Here is a 22163-nt window from a genome sequence, read left to right on the forward strand (position 1 = left end):
AACCTCACACCTCTATCGTTTCTGCCTCTGCCTCAACTATATAAATACTTGTCTGTCTTAACCTCAGCATCAGTCAGACAGACACAGAAGAACAAGACTTGGATAGTGTCAGATACAAGGCGGTCTCGTTAAGTCAACTCAAGTCAAGGCCTTTGACTGAAGTTACCGTACACCGATTGAGGACTATTGAGCTTTGAGGGAACTTCAGCGTGAGGTTGAGAGCCATGGATGTGTTATCAAGGGCTGTGATGTGTTTCTGCTTGATGGGCTGGATGACTTTAGGATGGAGTAATGCCGCTCAGTACACATCAATTAACATGAAGAGCAACATAGACAAACTGAAGGTCCACTATGTAAGTATCATACACATTATTAACTGGGGAAACAGGGGTTTAGACAGACAGACAGACAGACAGACAGACAGACAGACAGACAGACGAAAGACAGACAGACAGACAGACAGACAGACAGACAGACAGACAGACAGACAGACAGACAGACAGACAGACAGACAGACAGACAGACAGACAGACAGACAGACAGACAGACAGACAGACAGACAGACAGACAGACAGACAGACAGACAGATAGATAGATAGATAGATAGATAGATAGATAGATAGATAGATAGATAGATAGATAGATAGATAGATAGATAGATAGATAGATAGATAGATAGATAGATAGATAGATAGATAGATAGATAGATAGATAGATAGATAGATAGATAGATAGATAGATAGATAGATAGATAGATAGATAGATAGATAGATAGATAGATAGATAGATAGATAGATAGATAGATAGATAGATAGATAGATAGATAGATAGATAGATAGATAGATAGGCCTCAACTGACTGTGTTTGCATTAGCAAACTTTAGACTCCTCCTTCCTAATGGGAGACCAACAGTAGGACAGAACAGGGAGATCTCCTTCCTAATGGGAGGCCAACAGTAGGACAGAACAGGGAGATCTCCTTCCTAATGGGAGGCCAACAGTAGGACAGAACAGGGAGAACATTGGATGTTGATGAGTTAGAGATAAAATGTTTGACTAAAACCAAGAGGAGTTCCACACTTCCTGCCCAAGCAGGAAATACTTGTCAGTGAGACTGAAATGAATCTGAAAATGATGACATCATCATAACAGTGCATTTCCAGGTAGGCCCATAGACACCAGACCTGGCTCAAACACTTCCATCTGAGGTGAGCTTTAGCTTAGATGTAGTTTAGAGTTTGCACGTTTGGGACTACTCCATTGTTGCCATTGTACCTGACAAACTAAATGATGTATTTTAAGTTATTTGACATATTTAGCCCAGGTCTGACAGACTCTATACTTGTGATTAGGGGTAGAAGAGTCCACTATATGCAATAAACTGCAACAAGTTGAAGGAGAAAAGCAACATCACTGATTGTCATCATGTCTTGCTCTTTCAGAAGATCTCCAAGGACCAGCTGTTCAACGGAAAACCTGTTTTCCCCAAGGACACGTTTGAGGTAAGATATATAGTTACATTGTTATCCCTTTCAGGCTAATATCACCAATGTGGAACTACTGCTTACCCTCGGGCTAGGCTGGAGACAAAACTACGTTTCAAGATATTAAAAATATTCTCCTCCCTCCCTCCCTCCTCCCTCCCTCCCTCCCTCCCTCCCTCCCTCCCTCCCTCCCTCCCTCCCTCCTCCCTCCCTCCCTCCCTCCCTCCCTCCTCCTTCCTTCCCCTCCTTCCTTCCTTCCTTCCTTCCTTCCTTCCTTCCTTCCTTCCTTCCTTCCTTCCTTCCTTCCTTCCTTCCTTCCTTCCTTCCCTCCATCAGGACAGTGAGCGGAGGGTGTGGATGAGTGTGGTTCTGGACGTGTATCGGAGTATCTTCAACCAGATGCTGAACCAGACGGGGGACCAGGAAGTGAGGGAGAGGCTGGACCAGGTCAAGGGGAAGGTTCAGGAGACCCAGAAACACTACTTCCTGAAAAGGATACCTGAGCTGAGGACACACCTGCAGAACCTGTGGGCCATCGAGGTGAGCTCCTTCCACAGCATCAATCAATCAGTCAATCAGTAATTTAACCCTTTGGGCCGTGAAGGTGAGCTTCCTTCCATGGGGAAGAAGACCAACTTACTGTAGACCGGTCTGGTTTAGTCTACTTCCACACGTCTTCATTCAATCTATTATTTGTTTTGTTACTCTGCCTGTAAATGAAACAAGCCACACTCGTCTACAGGGACTAAAGTTATCAACATGCTGCCGTTCGGCTGCCACCCAGTCGAGTTTGGCTAACCGAACTGCAGCACGTTCATCAAGTATAGTCTACTGTATAGACACCATCATTATGACTGTAGTATAGTCTACTGTATAGACACCATCATCATGACTGTAGTATAGTCTACTGTATAGACACCATCATTATGACTGTAGTATAGTCTACTGTATAGACACCATCATTATGACTGTAGTATAGTCTACTGTATAGACACCATCATCATGACTGTAGTATAGTCTACTGTATAGACACCATCATCATGACTGTAGTATAGTCTACTGTATAGACACCATCATCATGACTGTAGTATAGTCTACTGTATAGACACCATCATTATGACTGTAGTATAGTCTACTGTATAGACACCATCATCATGACTGTAGTATAGTCTACTGTATAGACACCATCATTATGACTGTAGTATAGTCTACTGTATAGACACCATCATCATGACTGTAGTATAGTCTACTGTATAGACACCATCATCATGACTGTAGTATAGTCTACTGTATAGACACCATCATTATGACTGTAGTATAGTCTACTGTATAGACACCATCATCATGACTGTAGTATAGTCTACTGTATAGACACCGTCATCATGACTGTAGTATAGTCTACTGTATAGACACCATCATTATGACTGTAGTATAGTCTACTGTATAGACACCGTCATTATGACTGTAGTATAGTCTACTGTATAGACACCATCATTATGACTGTAGTATAGTCTACTGTATAGACACCATCATTATGACTGTAGTATAGTCTACTGTATAGACACCATCATCATGACTGTAGTATAGTCTACTGTATAGACACCATCATTATGACTGTAGTATAGTCTACTGTATAGACACCATCATTATGACTGTAGTATAGTCTACTGTATAGACACCATCATCATGACTGTAGTATAGTCTACTGTATAGACACCATCATCATGACTGTAGTATAGTCTACTGTATAGACACCATCATCATGACTGTAGTATAGTCTACTGTATAGACACCATCATTATGACTGTAGTATAGTCTACTGTATAGACACCATCATCATGACTGTAGTATAGTCTACTGTATAGACACCATCATTATGACTGTAGTATAGTCTACTGTATAGACACCATCATCATGACTGTAGTATAGTCTACTGTATAGACACCGTCATCATGACTGTAGTATAGTCTACTGTATAGACACCATCATTATGACTGTAGTATAGTCTACTGTATAGACACCGTCATTATGACTGTAGTATAGTCTACTGTATAGACACCATCATTATGACTGTAGTATAGTCTACTGTATAGACACCATCATTATGACTGTAGTATAGTCTACTGTATAGACACCATCATCATGACTGTAGTATAGTCTACTGTATAGACACCATCATTATGACTGTAGTATAGTCTACTGTATAGACACCATCATCATGACTGTAGTATAGTCTACTGTATAGACACCATCATTATGACTGTAGTATAGTCTACTGTATAGACACCATCATCATGACTGTAGTATAGTCTACTGTATAGACACCATCATCATGACTGTAGTATAGTCTACTGTATAGACACCATGATTATGACTGTAGTATAGTCTACTGTATAGACACCATCATTATGACTGTAGTATAGTCTACTGTATAGACACCGTCATCATGACTGTAGTATAGTCTACTGTATAGACACCATGATTATGACTGTAGTATAGTCTACTGTATAGACACCATCATCATGACTGTAGTATAGTCTACTGTATAGACACCATGATTATGACTGTAGTATAGTCTACTGTATAGACACCATCATCATGACTGTAGTATAGTCTACTGTATAGACACCATCATCATGACTGTAGTATAGTCTACTGTATAGACACCATCATCATGACTGTAGTATAGTCTACTGTATAGACACCATCATTATGACTGTAGTATAGTCTACTGTATAGACACCATCATCATGACTGTAGTATAGTCTACTGTATAGACACCATCATCATGACTGTAGTATAGTCTACTGTATAGACACCATCATCATGACTGTAGTATAGTCTACTGTATAGACACCATCATCATGACTGTAGTATAGTCTACTGTATAGACACCATCATTATGACTGTAGTATAGTCTACTGTATAGACACCATCATCATGACTGTAGTATAGTCTACTGTATAGACACCATCATTATGACTGTAGTATAGTCTACTGTATAGACACCATCATCATGACTGTAGTATAGTCTACTGTATAGACACCATCATCATGACTGTAGTATAGTCTACTGTATAGACACCATCATCATGACTGTAGTATAGTCTACTGTATAGACACCATCATTATGACTGTAGTATAGTCTACTGTATAGACACCATCATCATGACTGTAGTATAGTCTACTGTATAGACACCATCATCATGACTGTAGTATAGTCTACTGTATAGACACCGTCATCATGACTGTAGTATAGTCTACTGTATAGACACCGTCATCATGACACCTGATGAACTAATTACCTGATTGTTAATGCCTGTATCTTCTGTCTCAGACCAGTAACACCACAGTCCAGGGGAAGGCTCTGTCCGAGTTCATTACCATCTACGAAAAGCCTCCAAACTGGCCCCCATAAGAAGGACAACCGCAGGAATAGACGACAAGCCCAGAGGCTCAAATCAAGCATCATGTAGATGACCAATCATGTCTACTGTGAAGGCTAGGTGTAGGGTGAAGTTACACCTGGAAGCTGATCTTGGGTCAGTTTAGCATTTCTCCCTCTAACGGTGAAGGTTAGGATTGTGGGAGGGGAGCTGATTCTAGATCTGTGTGTACCAAGGGGAAACTTCCCTCCGGAGCCACAGTGGAGATACATATTGAAGCTACATACATCCTTGATACAAAACTCTATTTATTTTGTTAAGATATTTATTCTATTATTAAGTTATTTATCATTGTCAAAAGAGTATTTATTTTTCATGAATCAAAAGAAATCTATTTTGCTAATTCATATTTATTATTTATTAATTAGAAAATGCTTTTCTCTTGGAATATAAAGAGTTATTTCTTGCAGTTGAAGCAAGATCTGTAAGTTCTATGAGTGAATAAACTGACATTAAGAAAACAGTTCTGGTGACTGATATTATCTATCCGCACGCACACACGCACACACACATGAGCACGCACGCACACACGCATGAGCACGCATGAGCATGAGCACGCATGAGCACGCACGCATGAGCACGCATGAGCACGCACGCACACACGCATGAGCACGCGCGAGCATGAGCACGCATGAGCACGCACGCATGAGCACGCATGAGCACGCACGCACACACGCATGAGCACGCATGCGCATGAGCACGCATGAGCACGCACGCATGAGCACGCATGAGCACGCACGCACACACGCATGAGCACGCACGCACGCACGCATGAGCACGCATGAGCACGCTGCGCACGCACGCACGCACGCATGAGCACGCATGAGCGCATGAGCACGCGCATGAGCACGCACGCATGAGCACGCATGAGCACGCACGCATGAGCACGCATGAGCACGCACGCAACGCGCGAGCACGCATGAGCACGCACGCATGAGCACGCAGCGCGCGAAACGCGCACGCGCACACGCACGCATGAGCACACATGAGCACGCACGCACGCACGCGCATGAGCACGCATGAGCACGCACGCACGCACATATGAGGACGCACGCACGCACACACACATGAGCACGCACGCACACACGCATGAGCACGCACGAGCATGAGCACGCATGAGCACGCACGCATGAGCACGCATGAGCACGCACGCACACACGCATGAGCACGCACGCACACACGCATGAGCACGCACGCACACACGCATGAGCACGCATGAGCATGAGCACGCATGAGCACGCACGCATGAGCACGCATGAGCACGCACGCACACACGCATGAGCACGCACGCACACACGCGCATGAGCACGCATGAGCATGAGCACGCATGAGCACGCACGCATGAGCACGCATGAGCACGCACGCACACACGCATGAGCCGCACGCACGCACGCACGCATGAGCACGCATGAGCACGCATGAGCACGCACGCACACACGCATGAGCACGCGCGAGCATGAGCACGCATGAGCACGCACGCATGAGCACGCATGAGCACGCACGCACACACGCATGAGCACGCATGAGCACGCACGCACGCATGAGCACGCATGAGCACGCACGCATGAGCACGCACGCACACACGCACGCATGAGCACACATGAGCACGCACGCACGCACGCATGAGCACGCATGAGCACGCACGCACGCACATATGAGGACGCACGCACACACGCATGAGCACGCACGCATGAGCACGCACGCACGCACGCATGAGGACGCACGCACGCACACACACATGAGCACGCACGCACACACGCATGAGCACGCATGAGCACGCACACACACACGCATGAGCACGCACGCACACACGCATGAGCACGCATGCACGCACACATGCATGAACACGCACGCACACACGCATGAGCACGCATGCACCCACACACGTATGAACACGCACGCACACACGCACACACGCATGAGCACGCACACACACACGCATGAGCACGCACGTACACACGCATGAGCACGCACGCACACACGCAGACACGCATGAGCACGCACGCACACACGCATGAGCACGCACGCAAGCACACACGCACGAGCACGCACGCACGCACACACGCATGAGCACGCACACACACGCACACACGCATGAGCACGCACGTACACACGCATGAGCACACACGCACACACGCATGAGCACGCACGCAAGCACACACGCACGAGCACGCACGCACACACGCATGAGCACGCACGCACACACGCATGAGCACGCATGAGCACGCACGCACGCATGAGCACGCATGAGCACGCACGCATGAGCACGCACGCATGAGCACGCACTCACACACGCACGCATGAGCACGCACGCACTTACGCATGAGCACGCACGCACACATGCACACGCACGCATGAGCACACATGAGCACGCACGCACGCACGCACGCATGAGCACGCATGAGCACGCACGCACGCACATATGAGGACGCACGCACGCACACACACATGAGCACGCACGCACACACGCATGAGCACGCACGCATGAGCACGCACGCACGCATGAGGACGCACGCACACATGAGCACGCACGCACACACGCATGAGCACGCATGAGCACGCACGCACGCACACACGCATGAGCACGCATGCACGCACACATGCATGAACACGCACGCACACACGCACACACGCATGAGCACGCACGCACACACGCATGAGCACGCATGCACCCACACACGTATGAACACGCACGCACACACGCACACACGCATGAGCACGCACGCAGCACGCACACGCATGAGCACGCACGCACACACGCACACACGCATGAGCATGCACGCACACACGCATGAGCACGCACGCAAGCACACACGCACGAGCACGCACGCACGCACACACGCATGAGCACGCACACACACACACACGCACACACGCATGAGCACGCACGCATACACGCATGAGCACGCACGCACACACGCACACACGCATGAGCACACACGCACACACGCATGAGCACGCACGCAAGCACACACGCACGAGCACGCACGCACACACGCATGAGTACGCACGCACACACGCATGAGCACGCACGCACGCATGAGCACGCACGCACACACGCATGAGCACGCACACACACACACGCATGAGCACGCACGCACGCACACACACACACACACACACACAAATCTATGTATGGTGCTGTATGGAAATATCACACATTGGCGAACTGACTTTTATAATTGTTCTTGTATTGAAACCAAAACCCTCTCCTGCATGGGGCCCACACAACGGCTGTGGTCCAAATGGCATTCTATTCCCTATATAGTGCACTACTTTTGACCAGAGCCCTATGGGTCAAGCGTAGTGCTCTATATATGTAATGTGGTACCATTGGGTATCATGTCTGTGTGAGTTAAGTGGGTAAAAAACAGATGATTGAGTCAATGTAAAGAAATGTGTGAGAGATATGTTTACTGTTCATTTTAATTGTTTATTTCTCTTTTGTTTATTATCTACTTCACTTGCTTTGGAAATGTTTACATGTTTCCCATGCCAATAAAGACCTTAAATTGAAATTGAATTGAGAGAGAGAGAGAGAGAGAGAGAGAGAGAGAGAGAGAGAGAGAGACAGAGAGAGACAGAGAGACAGAGAGAGACAGAGAGAGACAGAGAGAGAGAGACAGAGAGAGAGAGAGAGAGACAGAGAGAGAGAGACAGAGAGAGAGAGACAGAGAGAGAGAGAGAGAGAGACAGAGAGAGAGAGACAGAGAGAGAGAGAGACAGAGAGAGAGAGACAGAGAGAGAGAGAGAGAGAGAGAGAGAGAGAGAGAGAGAGAGAGAGAGAGAGAGAGAGAGATAGAGAGAGAGAGAGAATAAATGTGTGCTTGTGTGTCTCATAGTTTTTAAAAAGTCCATTGTTGTCTGAATGCCGTCTTCCAAGTGTGGACACTCCACTGGTCAGGTCAAGATGATGACGTCTCTCTAAATGTATGTTGTGACTTCTGTTTAGACCAATGATGCTGTTGTCCAGAGGAAGGCTGTGAACGAGTTCAAAGTGGTCTACCAGAGAGCTTCCCAGCTGGGGACCTGTCTCCATCCGAGAGCCGAGATTGAAACACAGAGCTGATACCAGACAGAACCACCAACTGACTGATTGAAGACAGAGGAGACTACAGACTGTAATACATTAGGAAAGTGTGATGTCATTTCACTGCCGGTATCCACTTCAAGCGCAAAACCTGCAGAAATAAAAACGCAACTGAACACTTTCATAAAAAGCATCATATATTACCTGAAATGGGCGTGTTTTCATGAATTGAATGATATCATCTTTAAGTGCAGTCAAAAACAGGAAAAGTGGATACCTGAAGAAAGGTGGAAACAGTCACTTTCCCAACGTTTACTTAACAACTGCCTCCCAGCTTCCTCACCTACTGGTCACCATGCTTGTTCACGGTGCTATTTATTTAACTTAAACATCATTTAACATATTTATTGTATATTTAAGTGCAATGTAATTTAATTATGTAATTATTTGTAGTAGTGAATATTAATCAACTTTGTATGAAGGGAATTTCCATTGGTCCTATGTAACGCCCTGGCCATAGAGAGGGTTTTTTGTTCTTTATTTTGGTTAGGCCAGGGTGTTACATTGGGTGGGTGTTCTATGTTCATTTTTCTATGTTTTTGTATTTCTTTGTTTTGGGCCGTGTGTGGCTCCTAATCAGGCACAGCTGTAGTTCGTTGTTGCTGATTGGGTGTCACACAATAGTAGCCTGTTTTTCCTTTGGGTTTTGTGGGTGATTGTTTTCTGTGTAGAGTTAATCCTGACAGGACTGTTTTGCTGTCGTCTTTTGTTTATTTTTGTAGTGTTCTCTTTTTCAATTAAAATTCTAAGGATGAACACATCCTCCGCTGCACCTTGGTCTAATTCTGACGACGGCCGTTACATCCTATAACAGTGGTAATGTAGTACTATTTGATTTGATATCATAGTTCACAATCAATGGATCATATGTACTGTATTTATATCCTGGAAATAAAATCACCCTGAAAATATATCCTGTTACATGTCTTGAGTCTGGTTTTTATTATGGATTCTATGTTACTGAAGTGCTGTTCTTTCTTAGTAGACCTACAGTTTTTCTTACAGTGAGTGATATTTGAGTATTGGGTTCATTTCGTAGTTTTATTTCCCTGATGTGAATTGATTTGTGCTCAGTCACATTATTTCCGATTGCAGTTCCGGAACTGTAAAGACGTGAAATCATTCATTCGGTGTTGTCCCGGGGTTCTGGAACTATGACGGTGAGATCATTCATTCGGTGTTGTTCTGGAACTATGACGGTGAGATCATTCATTCGGTGTTGTCCCGGGGTTCTGGAACTATGACGGTGAGATCATTCATTCGGTGTTGTCCCGGGGTTCTGGAATTGTAAAGGTGAGGTCATTCATTCGGTGGTGTCGCAGGATGAGTGTGTTGTAGGAACCTTTATTTCAGATCCAACCATTCCGTTTTGTCACCTGATGTGTTATGGGGTTGCGCGGCCGACCTACGCTGAAACCCCAACCTGTCACCCTTTCTGAGGTGACAGAGTGACACCCTCAACCCTAACCATTTCTCTCTCATGGAAACTGACAAGCGTCTATGCACTAGCAACTAGCAGCTAGCCTGAATAAGCAAAAGTGGTTCATGAAAATAAACAATTTTCAATAGATAGTTGAATCAAACCACATTCTTTCAACATCAATATTTGTCTGAATGTGATGCCGCTGTCCCCCCTTTGAAAAAGCCTGGGTGTCAATTAAAGTAGCATCAGCATCTATCTGTACTAGCATTAGCAAGCAGCAACTAGCATCTAGCAACACAGAAGTCTTCTAAGAAATGCTTTATGACAGTGTTACTCCTAAGTGACATGAGCGCCCAAGCCCCTTCCTGTTTCACACCACATGGGGCCCGTCTCTTCTGAGTGCTGATAAAGGATGCGTCTCAAATTACACCCCATTCCCTATATAGTGCACTACCTGGTCAAAAGTAGTGCACAAATTGGGAATAGGGTGCCATTTTAGGAAGCTAGCACACTGACTGGGGTGAGAGAGAGAGAGAGAGACAGTGAGAGAGAGAGAGAGACAGAGAGAGAGAGAGACAGAGAGTTAGAGAGAGAAACAGAGAGTTAGAGAGAGAAACAGAGAGTTAGAGAGAGAGAGAGAAACAGAGAGTTAGAGAGAGAGAGAGGGAGAGAGAGAGAAACAGAGAGTTAGAGAGAGACAGAGAGAGAAAGAGAGAGCGAGAGAGAGAGACAGTGAGACAGAGAGAGAGACAGCGAGAGAGAGAGAGGCATTCTCCACTGCTCTGCTATCTGTGCCTTTGTAATGCCAGCAGACACAATGAATGCACTTTGGCCTAGATAGCAATAAATACCAAGAATAAGTAGCTTTTCTTTCCCATTCACAATAAATAAACAATGCAGTGGTGAAATATGAACTATATGTAAACTATAGTTGATGATAAAATAGATAGGATATAGCTGGTTTACAGTCAATGCAAATCCTGCTCTGAATGAATGACGTTTTCTTGGGAATATTGATTAATTTTCTCTAAATACTGAAACGTCTATGTGCATTTACATCGTACACTATATATACAAAAGTACGTGGACAGCGTTTCAAATTAGTGGATTCGGCTATTTCAGCCACACCAGTTGCTGACAGGTGTATAAAATCTAGCACACGTGATCTCCATTGACAAACATTTGTAGTAGAATGGCCTTACTGAAGAGCTCAGTGACTTTCAACATGGCACCATCATAGGATGTCAACTTTCCAACAAGTCAGTTTGTCAAATTACTGCCCTGCTAGAGCTGCCCTGGTCAACTGGAAGTACTGTTATAGTGAAGTGGAAACGTCTAGGAGCAACAACGGCTAAGCCGCAAAGTGGTAGGCCACGCAAGCCCACAGAACAGGACCACCGAGTGCTGAGATGCAACACTCACCGAGTTCCAAACTGCTTCTGGGAGCAACGTCAGCACAATAACTGTTTGTCGGGAGCTTCATGAAATGGGTTTCCATGGCCAAGCAGCCACACACAAGCATAAGATCACCATGCGCAATGCCAAGCGTCAGCTGGAGTGGTGTAAAGCTCGCCAGCAGTGGAAACACGTTCTCTGGAGTGATGAATCATGCTTCACCATCTGGCAGTCCGACGGACGAATTTGAGTTTTGCGGATGCCAGGAGAACGCTACCTGTCTGAATGCATAGTGCCAACTGTAAAGTTTGATGGAGGAGGGATAATGGTCTGGGCCTGTTTTTCATGGTTCGGGCTAGGCCCCTTGTGAAGGGAAATCTTAACACTACAGCATACAATGACATTCTAGACGATTCTGTGCTTCCAACTTTGTTTGGGGAAGTTCCTGTTTCAGCAAGACAATGCTTCTGTGCACAAAGCGAGCTCCATACAGAAATGGTTTTGTGTGGAGATTGGTGTGAAAGAACTCGACTGGCCTGCACAGAGCCCTGACATCAACCCCCTCGAACACCTTTGGGATGAATTGGAATGCCGACTGCGAGCCAGGCCTAACCTCCCCAACATCAGGGCTCGACCTCACTAATGCCCTTGTGGCTGAATGGAAGCAAGTCCCCGCAGCAATGTTCCAACATCTAGTGGAAAGCCTTCCCAGAAGAGTTATAGCAGCAAGGGGGGGGGACCAACTCCATATTAATGCCCATGATTTTAGAATGAGATGTGGGACGAGCAGGTGTCCACATCCTGTTGGTCATGTAGTCTATATGTATTGATATTATGACTATGTCTTCAACTTTCAGCTGTCTATAAAACCTATTCATTCACTGACGAAAGAGACATACACTGTATTCTTACAGAAACGAGGGATATATCCCAAATGGCACCCTATGGGCCCTGGTCTAAAGTAGTGCACTACCCCTATGGGCCCTGGTCTAAAGTAGTGCACTACCCTATGGGTCCTGGTCTAAAGTAGTTCACTACCCTATTCACCCTGGTCTAAAGTAGTGCACTACCCTATGGTCCCTGGTCTAAAGTAGTGCACTACCCCTATGGGCCCTGGTCTAAAGTAGTGCACTACCCTATGGGCCCTGGTCTAAAGTAGTGCACTACCCTATGGTCCCTGGTCTAAAGTCGTTCACTACCCTATTCACCCTGGTCTAAAGTAGTGCACTACCCCTATGGACCCTGGTCTAAAGTAGTGCACTACCCCTATGGACCCTGGTCTAAAGTAGTGCACTACCCCTATGGGCCCTGGTCTAAAGTAGTACACTACTCCTATGGGCCCTGATCTAAAGTAGTACACTACTCCTATGGGCCCTGATCTAAAGTAGTGCACCCTATGGTCCCTGGTCTAAAGTAGTGCACTACCCCCATGGGCCCTGGTCTAAAGTAGTTCACTACCCTATTCACCCTGGTCTAAAGTAGTGCACTACCCTATGGTCCCTGGTCTAAAGTAGTGCACTACCCCTATGGGCCCTGGTCTAAAGTAGTGCACTACCCTATGGGCCCTGGTCTAAAGTAATGCACTACCCTATGGTCCCTGGTCTAAAGTAGTGCACTACCCTATGGGCCCTGGTCTAAAGTAGTGCACTACCCCTATGGGCCCTGGTCTAAAGTAGTGCACTACCCTATGGGCCCTGGTCTAAAGTAGTTCACTACCCTATTCACCCTGGTCTAAAGTAGTGCACTACCCCTATGGGCCCTGGTCTAAAGTAGTACACTACTCCTATGGGCCCTGATCTAAAGTAGTACACTACTCCAATGGGCCCTGATCTAAAGTAGTGCACCACCCCTATGGGCCCTGGTCTAAAGTAGTGCACTACCCCTATGGGCCCTGATCTAAAGTAGTGCACCTCATAGGGAATAGGGTGCCATTTGAGAGGCAGACCTACAATGATGAATGAGAAGTACACCTACAGAGACCAACAGAAGGTATATATCAGTAATGACAGTATCTAATAAGAGCAAGATGGCATTGATGTTAGTTTCACTATTACATCAAACCATGCATCATTTACTACAAAGCCAGTCAGAGGAAACACCACAGTTTCATTAGTTGATCAGCTACAACCACTAATCACCAACCGCCAATCATGGCTCTGGTCAAAAGTAGCGTACTATGTAGGGGGAATAGTGTGCCGTTTGGGACGCACACAAGCTCTTCACCTGTTCATGACTTCAACCCAAGATGACTTCAACCCAGACATCCCCCTCCCCACATACCTTCTCCTGATTTTCCTCCTCTTCCCCCTCATTATACCCACATCACCAAAGAACTTCCCCAGAATGTGTCAAAACTACCTGTTTCCTAGGGATTCCAACCCAAGACCCCATGCTCTGCTGCAAAAACAAGGTGTTAATGAGTGGCCGTGTGTTGGTGTGTGATTTAAAGGAAACTTCGCTCAGTCAGAGAACCCACAACCTCACACCTCTATCGTTTCTGCCTCTGCCTCAACTATATAAATACTTGTCTGTCTTAGCCTCAGCATCAGTCAGACAGACACAGAAGAACAAGACTTGGATAGTGTCAGATACAAGGCGGTCTCGTTAAGTCAACTCAAGTCAAGGCCTTTGACTGAAGTTACCGTACACCGATTGAGGACTATTGAGCTTTGAGGGAACTTCAGCGTGAGGTTGAGAGCCATGGATGTGTTATTAAGGGCAGTGATGTGTTTCTGCTTGATTGGCTGGATGACTTTAGGATGGAGTAATGCCGCTCAGTACACATCAATTAACATGAAGAGCAACATAGACAAACTGAAGGTCCACTATGTAAGTATCATACACATTATTAACTGGGGAAACAGGGGTTTAGACAGACAGACAGACAGACAGACAGACAGACAGACAGACAGACAGACAGACAGACAGACAGACAGACAGACAGACAGACAGACAGACAGACAGACAGACAGACAGACAGACAGACAGACAGACAGACAGACAGACAGACAGACAGACAGACAGACAGACAGACAGACAGACAGACAGACAGACAGATAGATAGATAGATAGATAGATAGATAGATAGATAGATAGATAGATAGATAGATAGATAGATAGATAGATAGATAGATAGATAGATAGATAGATAGATAGATAGATAGATAGATAGATAGATAGATAGATAGATAGATAGATAGGCCTCAACTGACTGTGTTTGCATTAGCAAACTTTAGACTCCTCCTTCCTAATGGGAGACCAACAGTAGGACAGAACAGGGAGACCTCCTTCCTAATGGGAGACCAACAGTAGGACAGAACAGGGAGATCTCCTTCCTAATGGGAGGCCAACAGTAGGACAGAACAGGGAGATCTCCTTCCTAATGGGAGACCAACAGTAGGACAGAACAGGGAGATCTCCTTCCTAATGGGAGACCAACAGTAGGACAGAACAGGGAGATCTCCTTCCTAATGGGAGACCAACAGTAGGACAGAACAGGGAGATCTCCTTCCTAATGGGAGACCAACAGTAGGACAGAACAGGGAGATCTCCTTCCTAATGGGAGACCAACAGTAGGACAGAACAGGGAGATCTCCTTCCTAATGGGAGACCAACAGTAGGACAGAACAGGAGATCTCCTTCCTAATGGGAGGCCAACAGTAGGACAGAACAGGGAGATCTCCTTCCTAATGGGAGACCAACAGTAGGACAGAACAGGGAGATCTCCTTCCTAATGGGAGACCAACAGTAGGACAGAACAGGGAGATCTCCTTCCTAATGGGAGACCAACAGTAGGACAGAACAGGAGATCTCCTTCCTAATGGGAGACCAACAGTAGGACAGAACAGGGAGAACATTGGATGTTGATGAGTTAGAGATAAAATGTTTGACTAAAACCAAGAGGAGTTCCACACTTCCTGCCCAAGCAGGAAAGACTTGTCAGTGAGACTGAAATGAATCTGAAAATGATGACATCATCATAACAGTGCATTTCCAGGTAGGCCCATAGACACCAGACCTGGCTCAAACACTTCCATCTGAGGTGAGCTTTAGCTTAGATGTAGTTTGGAGTTTGCACGTTTGGGACTACTCCATTGTTGCCATTGTACCTGACAAACTAAATGATGTATTTTAAGTTATTTGACATATTTAGCCCAGGTCTGACAGACTCTAGACTTGTGATTAGGGGTAGAAGAGTCCACTATATGCAATAAACTGCAACAAGTTGAACGAGAAAAGCAACATCACTGATTGTCATCATGTCTTGCTCTTTCAGAAGATCTCCAAGGACCAGCTGTTCAACGGAAAACCTGTTTTCCCCAAGGACACGTTTGAGGTAAGATATATAGTTACATTGTTATCCCTTTCAGGCTAATATCACCAATGTGGAACTACTGCTTACCCTCGGGCTAGGCTGGAGACAAAACTACGTTTCAAGATATTAAAAATATTCTCCTCCCTCCCTCCCTCCCTCCCTCCCTCCCTCCCTCCCTCCCTCCCTCCCTCCCTCCCTCCCTCCCTCCCTCCCTCAGGACAGTGAGCGGAGGGTGTTAATGAGTGTGGTTCTGGACGTGTATCGGAGTATCTTCAGCCAGATGCTGAACCAGACGGTGGACCAGGAAGTGATTGAGAGTCTGAAATATGTCAAGGGGAAAATTCAGGATCTCCAGAAACACTACTTCCTGAAGAGGATACCTGAGCTGAGGACACACCTGCAGAACCTGTGGGCCATCGAGGTGAGCTTCCCTCCATGAAGTAGAACACAGATCTGGTATAGTCGACTTTCACATGGTCATCGCTTAATATGTTAGCAGATGAAGACACATAGCAATGACATGTACTTCTGCATATAAAAAAAAAATAATGAAATTAAGGATATGTGAATTAGAATGAAACATCCCATGGACTATGCAACATTTAAATCAGCAGCATTCTGGATTAATAATCCTTTAGCACTGTGCTACCATCATCATGACTGTAGTATAGTCTACTGTATAGACACCGTCATTATGACTGTAGTATAGTCTACTGTATAGACACCGTCATTATGACTGTAGTATAGTCTACTGTATAGACACCATCATCATGACTGTAGTATAGTCTACTGTATAGACACAATCATCATGACTGTAGTATAGTTTACTGTATAGAAACCATCATTATGACTGTAGTATAGTCTACTGTATAGACACCGTCATTATGACTGTAGTATAGTCTACTGTATAGACACCATCATCATGACTGTAGTATAGTCTACTGTATAGACACCATCATCATGACTGTAGTATAGTCTACTGTATAGACACCATCATCATGACTGTAGTATAGTCTACTGTATAGACACCATCATCATGACTGTAGTATAGTCTACTGTATAGACACCATCATTATGACTGTAGTATAGTCTACTGTATAGACACCATCATCATGACTGTAGTATAGTCTACTGTATAGACACCATCATTATGACTGTAGTATAGTCTACTGTATAGACACCATCATCATGACTGTAGTATAGTCTACTGTATAGACACCATCATCATGACTGTAGTATAGTCTACTGTATAGACACCATCATCATGACTGTAGTATAGTCTACTGTATAGACACCGTCATTATGACTGTAGTATAGTCTACTGTATAGACACCATCATTATGACTGTAGTATAGTCTACTGTATAGACACCATCATTATGACTGTAGTATAGTCTACTGTATAGACACCATCATCATGACTGTAGTATAGTCTACTGTATAGACACCATCATTATGACTGTAGTATAGTCTACTGTATAGACACCATCATTATGACTGTAGTATAGTCTACTTTATAGACACCATCATCATGACTGTAGTATAGTCTACTGTATAGACACCATCATCATGACTGTAGTATAGTCTACTGTATAGACACCATCATCATGACTGTAGTATAGTCTACTGTATAGACACCATCATCATGACTGTAGTATAGTCTACTGTATAGACACCATCATCATGACTGTAGTATAGTCTACTGTATAGACACCGTCATTATGACTGTAGTATAGTCTACTGTATAGACACCATCATCATGACTGTAGTATAGTCTACTGTATAGACACCGTCATTATGACTGTAGTATAGTCTACTGTATAGACACCATCATCATGACTGTAGTATAGTCTACTGTATAGACACCATCATTATGACTGTAGTATAGTCTACTGTATAGACACCATCATTATGACTGTAGTATAGTCTACTGTATAGACACCGTCATCATGACTGTAGTATAGTCTACTGTATAGACACCGTCATCATGACTGTAGTATAGTCCACTGTATAGACACCATCATCATGACTGTAGTATAGTCTACTGTATAGACACCATCATCATGACTGTAGTATAGTCTACTGTATAGACACCATCATTATGACTGTAGTATAGTCTACTGTATAGACACCATCATCATGACTGTAGTATAGTCTACTGTATAGACACCATCATTATGACTGTAGTATAGTCTACTGTATAGACACCATCATTATGACTGTAGTATAGTCTACTGTATAGACACCATCATTATGACTGTAGTATAGTCTACTGTATAGACACCATCATCATGACTGTAGTATAGTCTACTGTATAGACACCATCATTATGACTGTAGTATAGTCTACTGTATAGACACCATCATTATGACTGTAGTATAGTCTACTGTATAGACACCATCATCATGACTGTAGTATAGTCTACTGTATAGACACCATCATCATGACTGTAGTATAGTCTACTGTATAGACACCATCATCATGACTGTAGTATAGTCTACTGTATAGACACCATCATCATGACTGTAGTATAGTCTACTGTATAGACACCATCATTATGACTGTAGTATGGTCTACTGTATAGACACCATCATCATGACTGTAGTATAGTCTACTGTATAGACACCATGATTATGACTGTAGTATAGTCTACTGTATAGACACCATCATCATGACTGTAGTATAGTCTACTGTATAGACACCATCATCATGACTGTAGTATAGTCTACTGTATAGACACCATCATTATGACTGTAGTATAGTCTACTGTATAGACACCATCATCATGACTGTAGTATAGTCTACTGTATAGACACCATCATTATGACTGTAGTATAGTCTACTGTATAGACACCATCATCATGACTGTAGTATAGTCTACTGTATAGACACCATCATCATGACTGTAGTATAGTCTACTGTATAGACACCATCATCATGACTGTAGTATAGTCTACTGTATAGACACCATCATCATGACTGTAGTATAGTCTACTGTATAGACACCATCATCATGACTGTAGTATAGTCTACTGTATAGACACCATCATCATGACTGTAGTATAGTCTACTGTATAGACACCATCATCATGACTGTAGTATAGTCTACTGTATAGACACCATCATCATGACTGTAGTATAGTCTACTGTATAGACACCATCATTATGACTGTAGTATAGTCTACTGTATAGACACCATCATTATGACTGTAGTATAGTCTACTGTATAGACACCATCATCATGACTGTAGTATAGTCTACTGTATAGACACCATCATTATGACTGTAGTATAGTCTACTGTATAGACACCGTCATCATGACTGTAGTATAGTCTACTGTATAGACACCATCATCATGACTGTAGTATAGTCTACTGTATAGACACCATCATCATGACTGTAGTATAGTCTACTGTATAGACACCATCATTATGACTGTAGTATAGTCTACTGTATAGACACCATCATCATGACTGTAGTATAGTCTACTGTATAGACACCATCATCATGACTGTAGTATAGTCTACTGTATAGACACCATCATCATGACTGTAGTATAGTCTACTGTATAGACACCATCATTATGACTGTAGTATAGTCTACTGTATAGACACCATCATCATGACTGTAGTATAGTCTACTGTATAGACACCATCATCATGACTGTAGTATAGTCTACTGTATAGACACCATCATCATGACTGTAGTATAGTCTACTGTATAGACACCATCATTATGACTGTAGTATAGTCGACTGTATAGACACCATCATTATGACTGTAGTATAGTCTACTGTATAGACACCATCATTATGACTGTAGTATAGTCTACTGTATAGACACCATCATTATGACTGTAGTATAGTCTACTGTATAGACACCATCATCATGACTGTAGTATAGTCTACTGTATAGACACCATCATCATGACTGTAGTATAGTCTACTGTATAGACACCATCATTATGACTGTAGTATAGTCTACTGTATAGACACCATCATCATGACTGTAGTATAGTCTACTGTATAGACACCATCATCATGACTGTAGTATAGTCTACTGTATAGACACCATCATCATGACTGTAGTATAGTCTACTGTATAGACACCATCATCATGACTGTAGTATAGTCTACTGTATAGACACCATCATCATGACTGTAGTATAGTCTACTGTATAGACACCATCATTATGACTGTAGTATAGTCTACTGTATAGACACCATCATTATGACTGTAGTATAGTCTACTGTATAGACACCATCATCATGACTGTAGTATAGTCTACTGTATAGACACCATCATCATGACTGTAGTATAGTCTACTGTATAGACACCATCATTATGACTGTAGTATAGTCTACTGTATAGACACCATCATCATGACTGTAGTATAGTCTACTGTATAGACACCATCATTATGACTGTAGTATAGTCTACTGTATAGACACCATCATCATGACTGTAGTATAGTCTACTGTATAGACACCATCATTATGACTGTAGTATAGTCTACTGTATAGACACCGTCATCATGACACCTGATGAACTAATTACCTGATCGTTAATGCCTGTATCTTCTGTCTCAGACCAGTAACACCACAGTCCAGGGGAAGGCTCTGTCCGAGTTCATTACCATCTACGAGAAAGCCTCCAAACTGGCCCTTAAGATCCATCTAAAGAAGGACAACCGCAGGAAGAGACGGCAAGCCCAGAGGCTCAAATCACACATCATGTAGATGACCAACCGTGTCTAGTGTGAAGGCTAGGTGTAGGGTGAAGTTACACCTGGAAGCTGATCTTGGGTCAGTTTAGCATTTCTCCCTCTAACGGTGAAGGTTAGGATTGTGGGAGGGGGAGCTGATTCTAGATCTGTGTGTACCAAGGGGAAACTTCCCTCCGGAGCCACAGTGGAGATACATATTGAAGTTACATATTTCCTTGATACAAAATGCCTCAACTGGCCATCTATTTATATAATGTATTTATTTAATCTATGAAATCATGCACAATACTCAATGGTATATTATCATTGTTAAGAGTATCTATTTTTCTTGAATCAATAAATGTTATTAATTTATATTTATTATTCATTATCTAGAAAATGTTTTTTTTATAAATAGTTATTTATTGCAGATTATGCAGGATCTGTAAAATCTATGACTGAATAAATGGACACTGAGGAAACAATTCTGATGACTGATATTATCTATCTACACACACACACACACACACACACACACACACACACACACACACACACACACACACACACACACACACACACACACACACACACACACACACACACACACACACACACACACAAACCTATGTATGGTGCTGTATGGAAATATCACACATTGGCGGACTGACTTTTATAATTGTTCTTGTATTGAAACCAAAACCCTCCCCTGCATGGGGCCCACACAACGGCTGGGGCCCACACAACGGCCGTGTCCCAAATGGGCGGCCCATAGGGTCCTGGCCAAAGGTAGTGCACTCTATAGGGGCTAGGCTGCGATTTGGGATGCCCACAAGATAACACCACAAGCCGTCCGTCCTCAGAAACAGGAATAAACCAAATACACTAACCTAAACACTTGTGTTTATAGGGTTAAGATCAACCCTTACTGTTGAAGTCTGAAGTTTACAGTCATTAGAGTCATTAAAATTCGTTTTCCAACCACTCCACAAATGTCTTGTTAACACACTAAGGTTTGGCAAGTCGGTAAGGACATCTACTTTGTGCATGACACAAGTCATTTTTCAAACAATTGTTTACAGACAGATTATTTAACTTATAACTCACTGTATCACAATTCCAGTGGGTCAGAAGTTTACATACACTAAGTTGACTGTGCCTTTAAACAGCTTGGAAAATTCCAGAAATTATGTCATAGCTTTAGAAGCTTCTGATATGCTAATTGACATCATTTGAGTCAATTGGAGGTGTACCTGTGGATGTATTTCAAGGCCTACCTTCAAACTCAGTGCCTCTTTGCTTGACATC

General features: G+C 43.8%; 1 protein-coding gene across 1 annotated transcript; it reads left to right on the plus strand.

Moving 5' to 3' along the window:
• Positions 1-68: 68 nt before the first annotated feature.
• Positions 69-21340, plus strand: LOC100329178 (interferon gamma). Its single transcript, NM_001171804.1, is given in 4 exon segments — positions 69-353; positions 1442-1501; positions 16370-16573; positions 20740-21340. Coding segments are annotated over 4 exon segments (543 nt in total). The 5' UTR covers positions 69-224; the 3' UTR covers positions 20890-21340.
• Positions 21341-22163: the final 823 nt, after the last annotated feature.

Source organism: Salmo salar, chromosome ssa07 (genome assembly GCF_905237065.1).
Source record: "Salmo salar chromosome ssa07, Ssal_v3.1, whole genome shotgun sequence".
Lineage (NCBI taxonomy): Eukaryota > Metazoa > Chordata > Actinopteri > Salmoniformes > Salmonidae > Salmo > Salmo salar.